This window comes from Pristis pectinata, chromosome 8, assembly GCF_009764475.1.
Source record: "Pristis pectinata isolate sPriPec2 chromosome 8, sPriPec2.1.pri, whole genome shotgun sequence".
Lineage (NCBI taxonomy): Eukaryota > Metazoa > Chordata > Chondrichthyes > Rhinopristiformes > Pristidae > Pristis > Pristis pectinata.
In genome coordinates, this window is record NC_067412.1 from 40,429,687 (window position 1) to 40,452,201 (window position 22,515).

General features: G+C 43.8%; 1 protein-coding gene across 2 annotated transcripts in view; it reads right to left on the minus strand.

Annotated features, from left to right (window-relative positions):
- Nucleotides 1-22,515, minus strand: part of micall2a (mical-like 2a) — a 95,696-nt gene that overhangs the window by 11,113 nt on the left and 62,068 nt on the right. For both annotated transcript variants that reach the window (XM_052021796.1, XM_052021797.1), the window contains exons 7-9: nt 20,946-21,045; nt 3,591-4,096; nt 480-568 (exon numbers count right to left, since the gene is read on the minus strand). In XM_052021796.1, the coding sequence (XP_051877756.1) occupies nt 480-568; nt 3,591-4,096; nt 20,946-21,045 (695 nt within the window). The remainder of the gene's footprint in view (nt 1-479; nt 569-3,590; nt 4,097-20,945; nt 21,046-22,515) is intronic.

The window sequence follows — 22,515 nt, forward strand, 5'->3', positions numbered from 1 at the left end:
ACACAAACACACAGACGCACAGTCCTACATATACCTATCCACACACACCTACTTTCATAGCACACATACACACTCACAGAAAAGTTACACACAAACCCATACACACACACATCACAAACTGCACACATACACACTTATTCACACATTAATGTATTCAGGCAACACACACAGCACACATCACAAACACACAGTGCACATACACCCAACCACGTACATTCACACAGATTTACAACCAAGCTCCACACACACACAAACATGAACACACATGCATGCACACACTATCTACATGTAAACAGACCCCTCTGTAATAGAGCAGTGCCTACAATACAAATGTAAGGCTGCAGATGTAACAGCAGCAGATTGGTTGAATTCCACAGCCTCTGCTGGTATCACCTGTCCCCTCATTTTACTACTATTCTCGACACTTTTTCCATTAATATGTTGTGGCTTTTCCCTGCTTCTCATTCTCCAATCCTCACCTCCTGTGGTGACTCAGTAGATTTGGCCAGATCTTTGCTCTCCTTGTCATTCCCACTTGTATAAACATCCTTAAAAAATTCCTCTCGCGCTGCAAAGAAAGCAACATACAAATTACAAAACATACAGAATTCTTAGGGGACTTGACAAGTGATGTTTCCCCTGCCTGAGGTGTCTACAACCAGGGTCACAGTCTTAAAGTAAGGATCGGCCAATCAGCACTGATATAAGAAAAGATTTCTTCATTCAGAGCATAGAGGAATTCTCTACCCGAGAGGCTGTGGAGGCTCTGTTGCTATTCAGGGTAAAATCAATACATTTCTGGATATTAAGGAATTCAAGGAAATTTGCAGTTCTTGCAGGAAGGTGATGTGAGATAAATGTTCAGCCATGATCTTATTAAATGGTTGAAAAGGCAAGGAGGGCCATAAGATCTTGTTGTCCTTCTATTTCATAGTCATACAGCATTGAAACAGGCTCTTTGGTCCAGTGAGTTCACATTGACCATCAACCACCCATTGACACTGATCTTATACCAATACCATTTTATTCTCTCCACAATCCCACAACTATCCCCAGATTCTATCACTTCCCCACCAGGGGCAATTTACAATGGCCAGTTAACCTGCCAACCTGCATGACTTTGGGGTGTGGGAGGAAACCAGAACACCTGGAGGAAACCCACACAAGTCACAAGGAGAACATGGAAGCTCCACACAGACAGCACCCGAGGTCAAGATTGAGCACAGGTCTCTGGCACTGCGAGGCAGTGGCTCTACCAACTGCGTTACTGGGCTGCCCTTACTTCTTATGTTCTTATGTATCCAACCAGTTCAGGGTAGTTGGTAAACAATACAAGCAAAAGTTGCCCAATTGCTTTCTTAAATGATGACTCCTGGTTCTAGACTTTCCCACAAAAGTAAACATCCTCTCCACACCAAGCCTGTGAAACCCCTCAGGATTTTATGTTTCTATCACTTTATCCCCACTCTTCTCATATTTCCATACAACACATTCAGCCCATCGAGTCTGTGCAATCCCACCTCAAAGCAATCTCATCAATCCCATTCCCCCATTTTTCCCTGACCCCCCTTCACCTGTCCATCGATTCTCCCCTGATTCTCCTAACACCAACCTCTACTACAAGTTATGTACGGCTACCATATAACCTTTTAGACTGCACATCTTTGGGATGTGGGAGGAAACTGGAGCACCCAAGAAAATCCACACAGTCACAGGGAGGACGTGCAAACTCCACACGGACAGCACCCAAAGTTAGGATTGAACATGGGTTCTTGGAACTTACAGGCAGCAGCTCCAACCACTGTATAGCTGAGCCATCCTACACTGGAGAAACCAAACACAGATTGGGTGACTGCTTTGTGGAGCACTTGTATTCAGTCCACAGGAGTTACTGTGAGCTTTCTGTACCTGCCACTTTTATTCTCCAACCCATTCCCACTCTGACTTACCTGTTTATGGCTTCCAACACTGTTATAATGAGGCCTAACACAAGCAGCTCACCTTCACCTAAGTACATTGCAGCCTTTGGAACTCTAAATATAGAATACTGGTGAGACCACACCTGGATTACTATTTACAATTTTGGTCCCGTTATTTAAGAGAAGATATATGGCATTGGAGGTAATCCAAAAGTGATTCACTTCACTAGGGTAATTTCCGGGATAAGAGGGTTGTCCTATCACAAGAGGCTAAAGAAATTACATCTATATTCTTTGAACCTTAGAAGAATGAGGGGTGATCCTGTTGAAACATATCACATTTTAAATGGGCAGAGAGTTGATGTTGAGATGTTTTCACCAGTGGGAGAGTCTTGAACAAGGGAACATTGTTGCAAGATAACAGGTCGGTCATTTAAAACTAAGGTGCATAGGAATTTCTTCTCATAGAGGGTCATAAATCCATAGAGGGTTGTGGAGACTGGAACAGTGAGGGTACTTAAAGAGAAAGTAGATACACTTTTGAAAGATCAGGAAATTGAAGGCTATGAGGAACAAGCACAGAAGCAGAGATGAGGCCTGGGGTAGATCAGCCATGATCATATTGAATGGCGAGGCAGGCTTGAGGGGCCGATTTTCTACTCCTATTTTCTTATGTTCTTGCAGATTTTATTTAATATTTACCTGGTCACTGGATGTAGACATCACTGGCAAAGCCAGCAATTACTGTTTATCTCTGAGTGGCACAGAACTCAAGAAGCAGTTAGGAGTCAACACCGTTGGCAGGTCTGGAGTCACATATAGGCCCAGACTGGATGAAGATGGCAGATTTCCTTCACTGAAGTACAATATAAATGAGCTAAATGTTTTTCTTAATGATAACCCAGTATCCTTGTGATTCAATTTCAGAGTCTGAAGCCAATCCAGATTTGTTTAATTAATTGAATTTAAATTCCCCAATTGCCATGGTGGGGATTGTACTCACATCTCCAGACTGACTCTCAGCTCGTCCAATAACTTAACTGTTGCACTACCCCCACAATCCTAAACCCAGCCTCTTTGACCCTGGTCTTGTTCAGCTGTCCTATCTGGCTCTATTGATGGGTTATTAGCAAATTCACTTGACAAAGACTTCTACCTTGGGAAGCTTCACCATGCTGGAGGCATTATATAAATGCATGTTGTTGTGATTGCCTACGTATTTCACTGATACTGAGGTTTCCTTGGAAACCAAACGTTCAACTTGATTCTCATTTAACAATAGTCATAACACAAAAGCAATCAGGCCCTGCTAATTTTCCTATAATCCAGTAGCAGAACATTGCTTTAAGTTAAATATGTAGCCTAATTATCATCGCTTAATTACAATATAAACAGCAGACGTCCACTATAAAATTTGAACTGCATTCACTGAAAGGAAGGTTCAAGTATGAAAATTAGATTTGTTAATGATTCTCTTATTGAAGATCAAAAGCATAAAAATTTTGCTTTAACAAAAATTTCCACAAATATATCAGTTTTCATGCACAGATTAGTGTTGTATGCAGACTGACTTTCTATCATTAGTTATTGCAAAATGGAAGGTGCCTTATTACTGGGAGAATGAAGAGGTGGGGTTGCTGGCAGTGGAATTATTTCCGGGGACACACTGACCTGTCACCATGCTTGATTTGCCTTGGACCCAGGTCTGCTTGCCTGGAGGTTCCTCTGTTACCCTATCCAAAGCTGGACGATAGCTTATGCCCAGAGGGCCACTTCCTTCATTCTCAGAGGGAGCCACTGTGCCAGTTTCTTTGTCAGCAGCACTTGGAGACTGGAAGATGTCCCTAGCTCCGGCCAGTAGCTGTGGCCCCGGTTTGAGTACTTTCTTCTGCTGTGTTGATTGGGAGGGCCCAGCCTCTGGACTTGACCTCTTGTTGGGAGAGGCAGGCGATGGTGAAATTGAGACATTACCTGGAACTTGGAGAGAGAAAGTCACCTCTACAGTATTCCCACCAGCTGTGCTGGTGCTCCCCCGAGTTGCACTTGAAGTCCAAATGCTGCTGGCTGTTGTTTTGAGTGGGCTGGGAGTGCCCAATGCATTGCCGAATTCTGCTGGCTTCTTTACATCCCGGCTTAGAGGTGAACTGTGGATTTGCTTGGCATCTGAGGGTCCAAGACTAAAAACAGAAAATATTCCATTTTCAATCTTAATTATATTAATTCCACATGTAACTGCTCCATATCTAGTGCCCTTAGTTATAGGAATTAAAAGAAGGAATAGTGCATGGAGTCCTACATACCTGCTCACTCATCCAATCAAATTATAGCCAACATGGATCTTAACTCCACTGAGCAATTTATAATTGTATTAATTAATACCCTGGCCTTACTGAAGCATGCATCTCAGTTGTCACCATTACTGAGTCTCAAAAGTCTTTGGGGGGAGAAATTCAAGTCTCCAATCTCTCAAATTGACACATAAATTCATAGAAAGATACAGTACAGAAACAGGCCCTTCAGCCCACCAAGTCGCACCGACCATCAAACCTTCATTTATACCAACCCTACACTAATCTGATTTTATTCTTCCCACAATCCCATCAATTTCCCAACCCATCCCCCCTACCCCCAAATTCTAACACTCACCTCGGAACAACTTACAGTGGTCAAATAACCTTCCAGCCCATGCTTCTTTGGAATGTGGGAGGAAATCAGTGCACCCAGAGAAAACCCACAAGGTCACAAGGAAAACATGTAATCTCCACACAGACAGCACCAGAGGTCAGGATTGAACCCGGGTATCTGGTTCTGTGAGGCAGCAGCTCAACTAGCTGCACCACTGTGCCGCCCTAAAGCAAAACACCTTAAAGAAAAATTGGAAAGGATTTGATGCTGGAGTCTTCTGTCCCATAGCGGTTCAAATTAACTTCTAAATGACACCAAAGATTTACAAAGTGGCTTGATTTATCTATTAAAATCACGTTGTCCCCAAACTGCTTGACAGAGTTGATCATGTTCTGACTTATGGAATTCAAGAATGTCATCAATCAAAATGTCTCAACTGAAGATTGGCTTTTGCTTGCCAGCTCTGACTGGTTGCATTGCTGGAAGTTTCATCACATGGCTTTCCTGCCTCCATACACCCTCCTACCATTGGCCAGTCCTCCAAGTGCCGTGGCCTTCCCGTTGGAAAGAGAACAGATCATTCTCAGTTGGAATAACCCCTCATCTCCTGAACAGATCAAATCAAAGCTTTCTTATAAACTGAATTAAAATGAATAAATTTTATTTAATGGCCCTCAAATTTGGCAACAGTTAGTACATTAAATCAATAGCCAGAGATTCAAGGCCAACCCTGGAGGTTTTAAGAAATTTTGTTTGCTTGGAAATTCTCCCCACATTCCCATCAACTCCTGCACCCCCCACAACCACCTCCCGCCCCCACCAAGATTCTACCACTCACCTACACACTGGGTACAATTTACAGTGGCCAATTAACCTACCAAATTGTAGGTCTTTGGAACGTGGGACGAAACTAGAGCATCTAGAGGAAACCCATGTGATCTCAGGAAGAACAGGCAAACTCCATACAGACGGCACCCAATGTCAGGATCAAACCCGAGTCCCTGGTGCTGTGAAGCGGAGATTCTACTAGCTGTGCCACTGCGACACCACAGTGGGGTTGATGTCAGCTGTTAATGCCCATATAGTGGATTCAGGGAATCTCCCTTGCGCTGGTTGTGTGCTTTGACAGGGTGATGCTTCAGTTACCCAACGACTGCCCAGTTAATCATCGCTAGTGTTCCAATTCCTTGCTCTTGCCAACATCCTCATGTGTTGAGAGCATTCAAGGTTCCAGCCTGTAAAGGGCTTCTCACTATTGGACCTCAATTCCTCACACAGACCTCCCCCCACTGACCTGGTGATGAGGTTACAGGGAGTTGTCAGGAGGGTAATGCAACCACTCCTCTCACTGCTGCTCCTGCACGCAGCCCCACTCCAAATACAACCCACAGTGGCAGGTCACTGGCCACATCCACAACAGCTCACCACCCACTTTACCCCATTCCCCTGTCCGTCCGTCCCCACACACACATACTGCCACATGCATATACAGACACACTCACAGTTACACCCACACTTGTAGGTACACACATGCGTGTGCACACACACACCAACACACACACACATACCCTGCCTAATGTAATATATAGACCTACACACAATACACCCACCAGCACACACACACACAACCTGCCTGATGCATATATAGACATACACACAGATACACCCCCACTTGTAGGTACACACACACACACACACACACACACACACACATATACATATGTAGGCACACCAGAAACGCACATATGTGCGTGCATGCACATCCAGACACATGCACATACAGACACCACACAGAGAGGTAGGACACACACAAAAACACATTTACCCCCCCCCCCCCCGAACATGGATACACGCAGAGGAAAACACACACACTCCCACATTCACATCCAGACACAAACACCCAGTCAGACACACACACACACACACACACACACACACACACACACACACACACACACACACACACACACACACACACACACACACACAGCAATTCCACTCCAACAACCCTTGCTTCAGCTGCCTAATGAACTCCTCACTGCCTCACACATGCAACACGACAATCCAACTAAAGTCACAGCCCCCTAGGTAGTCCACAGGACCCATATGTCCAACGATAAGTTAGACGACAATTTTTATAACCATATAAATCCTATATGTGATAGATGTAAATCAAATGTGGCTTCTTTGACACATATGTTTTGGTCCTGCCCTCTTCTGGAAAAATATTGGAAAGACATTTTTAACATTATTTCAAACGTATTGAAGATTGATTTACAACCTCACCCTATCACTGCAATTTTTGGATTACCAAGGATAGAGTCTGGCCATTTATCTGCTTCCGCATAACCGTATGACCATTTGTTACATTAATGGCCAAACGATCCATTTTGCTTAAATGGAAGGATCCAATACCCCCTACTACTTTTCAATGGTTCTCTCAAACTATATCATGTTTAAACTTGGAAAAAATTAGGAGTGGTACTGTTGATCCTTCGCTTAAATTTGAAGATATTTGGAGTTCAGTTATTCAATATTTTCACATGATGTAGATCCCCTTTCAATAACTTTCCAACTTGGAGGAAGGGAGTTGACGACAAAATATTGCTCTGTTTCTACTGAGAAATTTTAGCCCAGTTTTTTTTTCTTCTTTTTTTGTTGTTTGTTTTTTTTTGAAATTTTTTTTGTTTAGTTTATATTGATTACAATTTTTCTTATTGATTTGGGTTTTTTTTCAATTTATAGAATAAATCTTTTTCTTTCCATTCTTTTATATTATATTCATTTACTAAGAGATCGTTGGATCTACAGATTTTTTTTATATTTTATTGTTCTTTATGATTATCTATGCTATGATTGTTATCCTGATCTCTTTGTATTACATGTATAAATATTGATGCTATATATCAATCTGTATTAATTTGAAAACTAATAAAAAGATTGAAAAAGACAGTAAAGTCACAGCCCCCTAAATGTTCTCCTTTGTCATGCAGGATAAGATCACCCCACCAGGCAATCAAAGGGGTGGCCAGGCAGGAGGGGAGGAGAGGACCCTCCCCGTGGGCACTGATGTCATGCAGCAGGGGGTGAAAAAAGAATGCAAGTTTCTAGCTTGTTCTTTCCATGGCAATGAACAGTCTGCCTGCCTCTGTCTGTCTGCTGGGATCTCCAGCCAACCACACCATGCGCTAAGTATCAGACCGAATCAAAGGAAGTACTACCCACCCAGCCCCCTCTGGGAGGAGGAGGGCCCCACATCACTAGCCAGCTGATACAGGCATAGTCAGGCTAACAGGCTGGATCAGAGGCATATATCTCATGGGCAGAGATGCAATGCACCAGTGAACATATAGAAACCACTGTAGGAACTCACTGAGGGGGAAAGACCACAAATGGGTCCTGCCCCAGAGTACTAGAGTGAGCATTAAAGGAGGGGGCATACATGGGAGGTGGTGAACACACAGCTGTGTCCCCTCTAACTCTCATTGCACTGTGTGGCCTGTCTGTAAGAAATGTCATGGAGCATGAGGAGTCCATTTCTAACCCCCATGCAAGACTTCCTGGGGACCCAAAAGCTGATTCTTGCTAAATGGGGAGTGTTGAGGACCCCACTAACATTGGATGATGTTAGGATTCTGTGGCTGGCATTATAAAGGTGCTGGCTGTGACACAGAGAGCAATCAGAAGTAAAAAAAGATGTCCCCAAGCTCTAACCCTTTGGGCAAAGCAGTCGATGTGACTTGGTGGACAATGCAGTGAGTCTGACAATGAAGGAGACACTGTACATTGACAATGAGAAATGTTTCCTTGTGACCAAATACATTGTACCTTCAGAGAGTGATAAGCCTTGTGATTCACATTAAGTTCTGAGTTCTCAGGGGTAGCCTATCATTCCCTGAATCCACAGGGATTCCGTGATCCTCACAGATCCACATTCCCACTTCAGCAGGTGGTCTGTGCCAGGGACGTAATGTGCCCTTGCCTTAAGTGACCTCCCTAAGAATGCAGTCTGCAGCAAGCTAGGATCAGTGGCAGAGATCAGGTGTCTTCACTGGCTGGAAAGTTCACTGTGAATTGACCTTCAAGCAGAGCAGCCCAGGTGAAGGTGTGAAGTTGGGCCTTTGTTGGCAGGAGGTCCCAGTCTCTGTCACCACTACATGGTCTCCAGACACATTACCCTTCAGCAAGACATAGGTAGGTAGGTAGGAAATAAGGTGGCTCCATGAAGATGTTTGTGGCACTGAATTTATGGTCCGAAGCCCCTCTTCTCCTAAGGCACACCTGCCCTGCCCCTAACACTCTCCTTATTGTTCCAGCTTGTGCAGCACATCCCATGGGACAACCACAGAAATTCTTTGCCGTCTGACTGACGGCAAAGATGTAATAACTAAGGAAATCAAGATACATCTGAGAGCAAATGTCAGACGTGCTTCTGAAGCCTCCTGAACCCCCCAGTAGCATCCCTTCAGCACAAAGTGAAGTGAGAACTCTGGAGTGGCCCTTTAACTCACACAGCTGCAGAGAATGGAGCGACATGGAAAGCAGTTTCTCTTCAAGTGCCCACACTGTTTCTAATGCAGGAAAATGTGACCCTATTCCCACTGCAAACAATCCAAGAGAGTGTTACACAACTAATGACACCACTCCCTTGGCATCCAGTTCACCAAAGGTCTTGTGTGCAGTAGCAAGCATAGTGGCCAGAAGTGCCCAGTTGGATTTCCCGTTTGGAGTGATTTGTACAGAGAAAATGTGACATGTGCAAGCAGTGTATTGCATTCAAACTTACAGCTGTATGTGATTGGGCAGGCACTGTAATGTAGCGGTTAGCATAATGCTATTACAGTGCCAGCGACCCAAGTTCAATTCCGGCAGCTGTCTGTAAGGAGTTTGTACATTCTCCCCGTGACTGCGCGGGTTTCCTCCGGATGCTCCGGTTTCCTCCCACATTCCAAAGACATATAGGTTAGGAAGTTGTGGGCATGCTATGATGGCGCCGGAAGCATGGCGACACCTGCGGGCTGCCCCCAAAACACTCTACACAAAAGATGCATTTCACTGTGTGTTTTGATGTACGTGTGACTAATAGAGATATCTTATTGGTATTAGTTTATCATTGTCACTTGTACCAAGGTACAGTGAAAAACTTCTCTTGCATACTGTTCATACAGATCAATTCATTACATAGTACATTGAGGTAGTACAGGGTGATTGGCCAAGAAGCAGCATAAATCTGTAAATATTGTATCGCTTTGTGCTGAAGACTTTGCAGTTCATGAAGGGAGCTGAGCTTTTCTTTGCAACAGCATTAGTAGTTTGAAGCCAAGGTTACGATCAAGAAGTCAAACAGCAGATCAGTGTTCAATGCTCAAACTGAGGCTAACTATCACTTACACAGAACAATTACACGTCAGTAAGGATCTCTCAGGGAACGTTACAAGTTAATGGCAGAAGAACAGTTTGAAGTAAAACTCCAATTTAACAGATGCTATTCAATTACCCTTTCAGAATTAGCGATCGTTCAGCTGCAGTGATCACCTGGGACCCCGTCCAAATGGTGCAGAGGTTGAATATTAGCCGTAACTCACAGGGTAACACTTACTAGGAGTCTGAAGCCTTTGGGGGTCCATCTTTCCCTCCATACTGACGCACCCAGCAGCGTGCTGAAGTAGTAGAAATTGCTGCTCATCACCAATATTTTTGTTTGTGAGTGGCTAAAGAAAGTGTGGCTTTAAGCTTTTGTTCCGTAGCTTGCGGTTGACCTGTGAATTATGGTCATCAAAGTTGCTATGTAACTTGTGGTTTTGAGGTCTCAGTCTGAAACCAGAGCAGTGCTGGGAGGGGAGTGTTAATGGGAGCTGACATGGGCCTATTTCTGAACTCTCACTGATGCAAACTTCAGTACTTCGTGAACCCCGAGTCCTTGCATGGGCACTTCTCTCGTCTGTTCTCTGGAACAAAGGCAATCAAATATTCCAGGTGGCAGGACGCCTCTGGGTCACAATTGGAGTGGAGATCAGGGCCAGGGGACTTGTTACAGTATCAAGTGGCGAGGGGGAGAGTGAGAGATTGCACTTGAGTGGTGGCTGCAGATTAATGGGCAGGGTTGGGACTAAGGTCAACTCTGGAGGCCAACAGGGAGTGTGGGATTGGGGAGGGCTGATCAATAGTTGGGAGGGGAGGGCCACACAGTAGATTGCTGAGGATCAATAGATCAATGGTGGGGTTCTGAAGGAAACCTGACACAATAGGTACGTATTGCAGCTTCAGGGGGACTTATCTGAAGTGGGTTGGGTGAGTGGTCCCCACCATCCAAGGGCCACGGGTACTTGTCCCCAGATTCAGGAGTGGTATCCAGACCTGAACCAGCAATACTAGATGTCACTTCCTACATCCGTCTCCTCCTTGGATTAATGTATCAGACAGATGGAGAACCAATGGGAGTGGGCTGGTTTAATAGGACTCCCCGAAGTCCATGGTTTTTGTGGGACTTCCAGAAGTCCATATTTTTAGCGAGAGTCCCAAAAGTCCTCATTTTTCCTTTGCAAATGGTTCCTCATTGAGGTCAAATCACAGAGTGTGCAAAATATGGAGCCATTCAATCCGAGATGCGAGAATTGTGACTACTTTGAAGAAAGTCCAACCTTGTTAACTACAGAGGGGTCTGCTGTACAGTCCTCCTTAACTGCCACCTCCCCACTGATAAAGTCCTCCAACAACTTGACCCCACTGCACCACACTGCCTTCAAGCAATAAAGGTTCACAGCGAGAGCCTCAAAAACTGTTCGCGTAACTCAGGAGACAGCTCTCAGCAATGGTAGGTATCAGTGACGTAATTCGCCACTGCCTTCAATGGACTGACACTGCCTTTGGTTGATTGATAAAAAGGGTGTTTGAAGATTAAGAACACAGACCTGGAACAAGACTTATGGTCTATCATGAAGCAGTAATCCCAGCTTCTGAGACCTAGACTACCTAGACCACCTCAAATCACTGGAAGGTCACCACCGACTGTTTCCTGCTAAATTCTCCACATCTAAGTGAACTGACATTACTGCCAATCACCCCAGCTGCAGCCACACCTGTGCCCACCCACAACCAGGTCAGCTGACAACAACCCAACATTCCCAAGCATCAGACAACCACCAATCACTCCGGCTGTAGCCACAACTGTGTCCACCCATCTAGAGGTCAGCTGACAGCCACCCAACATTTCCATTGGCCAAACAACCACCAATCACTCCAAAGACAGCAACACTTGTACCCGCCCATCACCAGGTCAGTAGGCAGGAAGCCCTCACCCCAATTAGTCAACCACCCGCCAATCACTCTGGCTGCAGCCACACCTGTGTCGACCCATCTGCAGGTCAGCTGACAGCCACTGAACATTCCCATTGGTCAACCAACTGTCAATTACTCTCAACCCGAAATGCGGACTGTCCATTTCCCTCCATGGATGCTGCCTGAACCGCTGAGTTCCTCGAGGTCCTTTGTGCTCCAGTCACCCCAGCTGCAGCCACACCTGTGTCAGCCAGTGTCCAGGTCAGCTGACAGCCAACAAACCTTCCTGTTTGATCTCTGGCATGGGAAGAGCTTACCAGGCAGAGGAAAAGATTCAAGAAGGTGCTCAAAACCTCCTTGGACAAACGCAGCCATCCCCATTGATTGCTGGGAATCTCAGATCTATGACTGCTCAAAGTAGAGAAGGAGCATTCAGGACGAAACCAAGAAACACGAGTCCATGTATCGATAACACCAATGTAAATGGCAGCAGGAACACACAGACCATCCACATGCCCACCACGTCAGCCACCTCCTGTCCAATCTGTGGAAGAGCCTGTAGTTCTGACATTGATGTCATCAGTCACCACAGGACCCACAAAACCAGAGTGAAGGCAAAGCATCCTTGATCCCATGGGACTGCCTGACAAGAAGAAGGTACATGACCCCCTCATCCAAATTACTAATACAGAATGTATACTGTTCTGATCCCTATGGCAAGCCCCTGGTCACAGACTCCCAACCCAAAAAAATCACCTGTTTATTCCTACTTTCTGCTTTCTATCCATTTGCCAAAACTCCATTCTTGCCAAAATTTGCTGTGTTGTCTGATTTTGTTTAAAACCTCTTATGGAGCACCTAATCAGAAGCCTTCTGAAGTCCAAATACACCATATCTACTAGTTCACCATTATCTACCCTTCAAGTATGGAAAGAGGGTAGGGGCATGGGACTAAATGAACAGATCTTTCAAAAAGTCAACGGAGACATGATAGACAAAATCACTTCCTTCTGTCCTGCACAGTTTTAGAATTTGATTATGTCATGCAACTTTAACACCAAATGATATATCTGTCAAGACCTCCTTCCACTAGGTGGCATAATCTTTAACTGTCAGGGGAACACTGAGGCATCAGTTTTTTATAAGGATCCCATTCAGTATTAAATAACTGGAAGAGAGAAAGGTTAAGTATTGCAAAAGAGACAGGAGTGTCTGTACTTTGCTAATGTTATAAAAGAAAACAAATCCATCTGCAAATCATACCCTTAAGTCTGGATGGAAAATGCACCCTCAAGCCATATTCCTTCTGATAAACAATCGATAAGAGTTGTACTCAGTTTCTCAGGGTCTTCGATGGGAATGGCCCACACCCTATACATCAGTCAAAGACCACCCTACACACACATTGTTCAGTACTCCCCACTTTTCTTTTTAAACAGGTATCAAAGCAAGAAACGCAAATGGAGGTTATGATGCCTGGTATTAATTTTAAAGTCTGAAAGTCATTTTACATTTTGTGGGGACCACGGTATATTGGGAAAGCTTGTGCACACCTGCAGATATCTCTGCTCCCTTGCCATGACAACTCAACTGTGTTCACTGAGGAACCAAGATGTTTCCTCTTGTGGGGAAATCTAGTACCAGGAGTCACAGTTTAAAAATAAGTGTCGCCCATTTAAGTCAGAATGAGTGATTTTTTTTTCTCAGAGGGTTATTAGTCTTTGGAACTCTTTCCCTCAAGGGGCAGTGGGACCAGAGTCTTTGAATATTTTTAAGGATTCTGAATAAGCAAAGGGGTGAAAGGTTACCAGGGGCTGAGTTACAGAGCTGAGGTTAAATTGGTAAATTGGTAATTTGGTTTATTATTGTCACATGCACTGAGGTACAGTGAAAAATGTTGTTTTGCATGCCATCCATACAGATCATTTCATCACAACAGTTTGAGGCATGGCTTGGTATGGCAACTGCTCTGCCCAGGACCGCAAGAAACTGCAGAGAGTTGTGGACACAGCCCAGCGCGTCACGGAAACCAGCCTCCCCTCATTGGACTCTGTCTTTACCTCTCGCTGCCTTGGTGAAGCAGCCAGCATAATCAAAGGCCCTGCCCACCCAGGTCATTCTCTCTTCTCTCCTCTTCCATCATGTAGAAGATACAGGAGCCTGAGGGCACATACCACCAGGCTCAAGGACAGCTTCTATCCCACTGATAAGACCACAGGTGTGGTTCCCTTATATGATGAGATGCACTCTGACCTCACAATCTACCTTGTTGTGACCTTGCACCTTATTGTCTACCTGCACGGGCACTTCCTCTGTAGCAGTGACACTTTACTCTGTACCGTTATTGTTTTTACCTGTACTACCTCAATGCACTCTGTACTGACTCAATGTAACTGCACTGTGTAATGAATTGACCTGTACGATCGGTATGCAAGACAAGTTTTTCACTGTACCTCGGTACAAGTGACAATAATAAACCAATAAATCAATAAAACAATAAACCAATAGCACAAGGGAAAACAATAACAGAATGCAGAATAAAGAGTAACAGTTACAGAGTTACAATTAGATCAGCTGTGATCTTATTGAATGGGGGAGCAGGATTGAGGGGCTGAATGGCCTAACCTTATACCTAAGTCATACTTTTGGATGTACAGGGTCTCCCATGCAAACCTAACACTGCTTGATTTCCGAGATCAACGGTTAACTACAAGTTAGATTTATTCAAGATCTAACATGTTTACAACTTTGTGATCATTCTTCTGTACCAAACAACTGCTTCTTTATCAACGTAAACTCACAAGAATTAAAGTCATAATTAAAGGCACCAGCAACATCATTATCCTCTCTAGCCATTCCATTATCACTCAATGACTTCAAAAATTAAACTTGTTGCCATGACTTATTAATGAAGCAAACTTCAAAAACAAGACTAAAATCTTTTTCCTAATAATAAATTCATAAAGCTTTACAATGTTCTCAGAGTAGTTTGGAAGTTTTCTCTTGACTGGCTGACTGAACGGAATTCCAGCCTTTTGACTCAATAGTAGTCTTTGTTCACAGCCCCTTTCTCATTGAATCCACTTTACATCAAAGTAAATGTGAGAGGAAGAATGCATGCAGTCAATGAAGTTGCTGGCAGTCCCTCCAAATAGCGAGGCTACTAATGGAACCAACCAAACACAAACCACTCAGATTGAGCCCTCACATCATTCCCCTACTGAGATGACTGCATAAGAACAGAAGCCAATACTTCCCACCATAGGGAAGATAATTAACAAGGATAAAAAAGATTTGCATTTACACAGCAGTTTTCACAGCTTCTGGACACTTCAATAACGTTACAGCCCGGTACTTTTGAAATGTCATCAGTGTTACAGTGTAGGAAACAATACAGCCAATTTGCATTTGACAAACTCCCACAAACCAACAACCGAAAATGACCAGATAAACAACTTTTACATGAGACTGATAGAGATAAACATGGCTGTCCTGACTGAGCTGATTTAAGGCAGGATAATGGTAAAAAGGATTGTACTTCTACAGTGTCATTTGTATTCTCGACTACGCTAAGTATTTTATACCAGTGTTGTACAACTAGAGTGCAATTAGAGTTATCCTGTAGGAAACATAATTAAGGGCGAATGGGGTGCAGCTTTATAAAGCTTTAAGCTTGCACCAAGTTGCCTTGAAATCAGATCAGGAGCAAAGTTACCAGATGTAAATACAATGGCAAACATGTCTGGAACATGAATGCAACAATGAATGGAGATCTTCCACAAGGTTCTTGAACTAAATGATTCCGTCAATCACAACTGTAGCAGCATTGAAATGAATGACTAACTAATTGGCCACTGTTTATGCTGGATAGGACAGGAATATTGAATCAGATGTTACCCACTGCATGAGATCAGGGGATGCCACAGCTCGGTCTGGCTGTCAGGTGGGCCCTGAGTGAAATGCCGTCTTTAGAGGAGGCAGTTCCACAGTGAAGCACTCTTTCAGTACTGGAGCTATGCCTGGTATCACATTATTTCCGACTCCCAGGAAGAGGAAAAATACTACAGGCCTGTGAGGAAAGGCAGGGGTGTGATTAATTGCAGGGCTCTTTCAAAGAGAGGCCGGAGGTTCAGTGGGCTGAATGGCCTCTCATGTGCTCTCAGCTCATGATACTCTGAGTAAGTCAAGGTGGCAACGTTGGTGTTAGTGGGAGCAGAGATCAACTCCTCAATATAAAGGCACGTTGTTGGTCTCAATGGTGTTGGGTGAATCCAGGCCCCAGATGAGTCAAGAAGTCATTATCAGGGAGGTGGGATAATATATCCAGTCCTTCCCCCACCATTCAGTTCAAGCAGTAGGGAAAAGGGGATTGGTTTTGATTGACAGAATGTGTCTGGACCTTCTGGATGAAAGATGGAATGAATGGAGGTATCCAATAACCACTGGGCCACACCAAATAAGTCTCCATGACCCAGCGATCAGGACTGTCTACTACTTATGAAGGGATGTAACTTCCAGGAAAGCTCTCCCTTGTTCTTGGAATAACCCACCAACTATAGGAACAATTGCTGAGGTTCTGCATTATGTTCTGTTGCAATTTCCATTGAAGACAATAAGCTCCCATGACGCAGCTAGTAAAGCTGCTGCCTCACAGCTCCAGCGACCCAGGTTCAATACTGACCTCAGGTGCTGTCGGTGTACACGTTCTCCCTGTGACCATGTGAGTTTCCTCCAGGTGTTCCAGTTTCCGCCCTCATCCTAAAGACATGAGGGTTGGTAGGTTAATTGGGTATTGTAAGTTGCCCCTATTTTATGGATGCATGGTAGAATCTGGAGGGAGTTGATGGAAATATGGGGAGAATAAAAAAAAGATTATTGCAGGATTGGTGTAAAAGTGCGGTTGATGGTCAGTGAGGGTTCAGTGGGCAGAAAGCCTTGTTTCAGTACTGTATGACTCTATGACTCTATCTGCAGGTAGGTGGGTTAATTGGCCACTGTAAATTGCCCCTAGTGTGTAGGTGAGTGGTAGAATGTTGGGAGAGTTGATGGGAATGTTGGGAGAATAGGTTATGGGGAAAATTGATGGAAGGATGGGATTGTGGGCTCTGAGAGCCAACATAGATGATGGGTCGAAATGGATTCCTTCTATGTCATAAGGAAATGTGGAAACATGTTGCATGTTCTCATGCAAATTCAAGATTGATACGAGAGTGAGCCGGAACCAAATCAGAATTCCCCAAAAGCACACAAAGCAACATATGGAATATTGCAAACCTGAGGAGCATGCACCGGTGTCATGTCAGCATGTTTACTGCAATCGAGCAATGGCGCAGACACAGTGACATCAACAGCTTGGTTTGTACAGAACCGTTAATGCAGAGAGTTGTGGACACAGCTCAGTCCATCACAAAAACCAGCCTCCCCTCCATGACTCTGTCTACATTTCTCGCTGCCTCAGAAAAAGCAACCAAAATAATCAAAGACCCTCCCACCCCTAACATTCTCTCTTCTCTGCCCTTCCATCAGGCAGAAGATACAAAAGTTTGAAAACACACACCACAAGACTCAAGGACAGCTTCTATCCTGCTGTTATAGGATTCTTGAACAGACCCCTTGTACATTAGGATGAACCCTTGACCTGACAATCTACTTCGTCATGGCCCTTGCACCTTATTGTCTACCTGCATTGCATTTTCTCTGTAACTGTAACTGTAACACTATACTCTGCATTCTGTTATTGCTTTTCCCTTGTACTACCTCGATGTACTTATGTTTTGAAATGTTCTGTATGGATCTTTTTCACTGTATCTCAGTACATGTGACAATAATAAGCCAATTCCAATCCATGTAGCAAGATGTCCTGAGATCTTGGTCCCAATGCATGCATGAATTTCAGTTTCAGCAAAGGAGGAACTCGTATTCATATTGTGTCCTTCAAAGCCTCAGACTCTCCATCACTGCCGTAGGCACCCAACGTGTACAGCAAGATCAGTACAGACTTTATAGTGATGTGGAATCAGGGATACATGTTGAATACACCATTGGTGGAAAAACTCTCCCACCCTTCAAAATGGTGTTGTGGGATTTTTCCCATCCAGCCAAGCCTCTGTTTAGCACCTCATCTGAAAGACTCCTACAGGGAACAGCACAGAACAGGGAGCATTATCCCAAACTATGTGCTCAGACATCTAGAATGGATCTTGAACACATAATCATCTGAGAGAGGCAAATAGCAACCACTGTGTCTCAGCTGATATCCAACAGCTGGAATTAACAGCTGGCTTCCAATAGCTACAAAATCATTCAAGTACGGATAACGATGAGTTGGAGTACAGGAAATACTCTGTATTCTGTTATTGTTTTTACCCTGTACTACCTCTATGCACTGTGTAATGAATTGATCTATATGAATGGTGTGCAAGACAAGTTTTTCACTGTACAAGTGGCAATAATAAACCAATACCAAGTACGGATGACTGGACAATGATGGAATACCAGGCCGTTTCTTTCTGCAGTTTGGATCACCTTAACCTCACTGATGCCATCGCATCCCAGGATCAGAACAGCACTGATAAAGACCACCTCTTAGGAACAAATTGAAAAACCCACTTTAAGTGAATATTTTGAGAATTGGTCCTGTTACTGTTTGAGGCTATAAAGTCACTTGGGCAATTTGTCAAAGTATCACAGTCAGGGTTGTTTATGCTGTCTCCATCTGCACTGTAGGACAGTCATCTTTTGAGCTTAGGTGAATGAGAGGTGAGCTTGTTGAATCACACACTATTCTTATTGGGTTTGACAGGATGTGTGCAGGGATGGTGCTTCTCCTGGCTGTGCTGTCCAAAACCAGGAGTCACAGCTTCAAAATAAGAGTGCAGAAGGTAGTGAGTCTTTGTAATTCTCTACCCAAGAGGGCTGTGGAGGCTCAGCTGCTCAGCATATTCAAGGATGAGATCAATAGATCTTTAGATCTCAGGAAAATTGAAGGATTGAGGAATAGTACAGTGTATCCCCGCATTACAGTGGTTCAGGTAATGGAAATTCTCCCTTACAGAATTCACAAATCACTACCAAAAAATTTCAGATATGGAATAAAAATTCACTCTTATGGAACTTATGTGAGAAAAAGATAACTAAATAAACACAAAATATGGTTTTCTAGGAACACAATACCCCCATAGTGCAAGGGTGTACTGTACAGTAAAGTGGTGGTGAGATAGATCAGCCATGATCTTATAAAACGGTACGACAGGCACTGGGGGATGTATGACCTTTACTGCTTCTTTGTTCTTCTCACACTCCATATTCAACAGGAAGTGGTAGCAGAGAAAAACACACAAGGGTAACAACTAAAGTTGGAGCTTAATTACTAACCCCCTTTTCCAATTTAAGGAGAGGAAATGGTGACCTGTTTCTTCTCCTGTCCCGGTTTGGACCTAGCTGATCTGTACCTTCCAATCTCCAGCTGCAGGCTATGTTAACATCAAGGTAGCCCACTGTCACACAGAGTGCTTTGCAAGTTCAAGAAGTTTGCAGGTTCAGGAAGAGCTACTTCCCTTCAACCATTTGGTTCTTGAACCGACGAGCACAACCCTAATCACTACAGTTTAGCTACACTTCGGCCATGTTGATCACTTTGGACTAAAATGGACTTTTTTTGTTCTAATTGTGTTCTTTCCTGTAAAATTGTGTATAATTTATGTTTATCTTGTGAATGTTGCTTATATGATGCTATGTTCCTGTGATGCTGCTGCAAGTTAGTTTTTCATTGCCCCTGTGCATACATGTACTTGTGCATGACAATAAACTCGACTTTGACTTTGAAGACAAAAACAGAGGATTAAATTCACTGAGGCAACTTAACCAGAAACTGCCATTTCTACTTCCTGGAGTGTGTTCCAAAACCCCCTCATTCCTCTGTGTGATTTCATGAATGTGAAATCATGTGACCCTTTGTGTTGGAACAACAAGAGCCTCCTTTCAGCTGGGAACATATTTGAAACCACAAACCTTGCTCCTTGCACTGACCTGTCAGGGGAAGCCATTTAGTGACTGAAAATCTAATTTTGTTGTGGTCCCTAATAATAGTCAGAATGCTAGGGTTAAACAGAGACCATTCACCTAATGTGCGCATAATTAAAAGCAAAACAACTGCAGATGAAGGAATCTGAAGTAAAAACAAAAAACAATGGAAATACTCAGCAGGTCAGGCAGCATCTATAGAGAAAGAAACAGAGCTAATGTTTCAGGTCAATGACCTTTATCAGAACTGCGGATGCATGCAATTATCCAACTCCCACTGAGCTGCTCCCTCTGGGAGCAAGTTCCTTATTTCCCAACTCTAGGGAAAGAAGTCTTTCTTGAACTTAATGGATTTATATTTTTGTGGCCCTAGTTCTGGGGACTCTCAGACATGCAGGAACATCTTTTCTCTCTCTACAATTTCAGGGCATCCCACACTCATACCTATCCACTGACCGCTCCTCCCCTTGTTTTGAGGGAAATGAGGGGGAACCTTATTGAAACCTACCGGACACTGAAAGGCCTGGATAGAGTGGACATGGAGAGGATGTTTCCATCAGTAGGAGAGTCTAGGATATGAGGGCACAGCCTCAGAATAAAGGAATGTCCCTATAGAACTGAGATGAGGAGGAATTTCTTCATCCAGAGGGTTGTGAATCTGTGAAAATCACCTTATTTTGAGTCCAGGAGATTTTCCTCTTGGTTCTAAAACAACGTTACGATAAACTTTGTCCGGTACACATTACCAGCTGATTAGCTACCTGGCATGTTGACCACTTCCTGTCTTTGCCAGGATTCTGTTATAAAGTGCAAACATCCCGGATGCCCAGAGAAGATCCTTTACCAATAATACAGCCAGCACGTTAAACCAGCATGACAAAAAACGGACAGGTGTCTGACCCCAACACTTCGTGCCTGGAAATCAGGCACAGTACAATCCAATTTCTCATCATGACCCAATCCACAGGAGGATAGGTAATAATTTCAAAAGTAAACTTTATCTTCACCCATGTTGTTTGAAAAGGTTGAAAGACATGCCAAACCAAATCACGACCATCCTTTTGCTAAGCCTGCCAAGTCTGAAATGCAATGAACACTCACCTGTGTTGCTTCTGGACAGGCTTGAGTTTTGACCTCCAGTCAGATGGGGATTCCTCCTGCTGAGCCCTGGAAATGATCTGCGGACTATAGGAGTAGTTCCCTGCAGAAGAAGTGAAAAATAGTGCAACATGAACTGACGGTGTCCTTTTGCATTGTTCTCTACCCAATTTACCACAGTATCACTGATCCCAGGAGGGCAGCAAAGGAAACATTTCATCCAACCATGTCCATCACTGCTGCCATCGCTAAATATGTTCCATAGCTCTCACTCATTTACTGTACACCCCCCACATTACAGAGGGAGTGCATTCTTAGAAAACCATCCCCATCACATATTTTCCATAATGCAAACCCTTGACAAAAATTGACAATATTTGTTGTTTCTTTCGTATTTTGTGTTTATTTAGTTATTTTTTTCTCTCATAAATTCCATAAGAGTGAATTTTTATTCTGAACTTACACTGTACTTTGGTTCATAGTTCAAACGTGCAGGAATATAAGAAGCTGCAGAGAGCAGTGGACTCAGCCCAACGCATCACGGGCACATCCCTCCCCACCATCCAAAGTATCTACATTGTTTTCCAGAGAGCCACCATACCTTCCCCTCACAATCATGAGTAGATGGGCAGTAATCAATACACCCCTCAGTCTGATCCTTCTATTTGAACTCCATGACTCCCACATCCTGATATTTGCCTCCACTCCCCAACCCAAAGACCATTCCCTCTTGATCACTCCCTTTGAAGAAGCTTCCTGCCATTGGCCTTGAACTTACTTTCTACTGATCTGTATCTTTCTTTTTTATTGAGTCCTCAGGATGTGGACATCACTGCCAAGATCAGAATTTAATTGCCCATCCCAAGTTATAACCTAATTTGAGCTGCTGCACTTTAGGGGGAAGACACTCACAGTTCTAGGGTGGGGGTAGTGAGGAATAAGCAGGGGTTCCAGCACTGTGACCCAGGGATCATGAAGGAAGGTCCAATATATCTAAGTCAGGATGTCAGAGGAGAATATGTAGGTGTCTCCATACTTATGCCTCCTTGTTCTGATGTAACTTGAAAATGGACAATTACTTCTTTCATTTTAAAATCTTAAATAACTCTCTAAATTCCTCCGATCTGCTATCACTTCAGTAGAGTTCAATCCTTCCTCATGTCTCCAGCCTTCCTACACATTTTGCTGGGACTGGACAGCTTGAGTTATAAAGGGAGACTAGATAGGCTAGAACTGTTTTTCCTGGAGCAAAGAAGGCTGAGGGGTGAACTTCTAAAGGTTCATAAAATGATGAGGGGAATCAATAAGGTGGATTCTTACCAGTCTTTTTACCAGGGTAGGGGAGTTTAAAACTAGACAGCATGGGGTGAAACTAAGAGGGGAAACTTAAATAAGAACCTGAGAGACAAATTTTCCACAGAGAGGCTGATGGGTATATGGAACGAGCTGCCAGAGGAAGTGAAAGAGGCAAGTCAGCGAAACAAAAAAGTTGGTCATTGACTTCAGGAAGGGGGGCAGTGCCCATGCTCCTGTTTACATCAACGGTGCTGAGGTTGAGAGGGTTGAGAGCTTC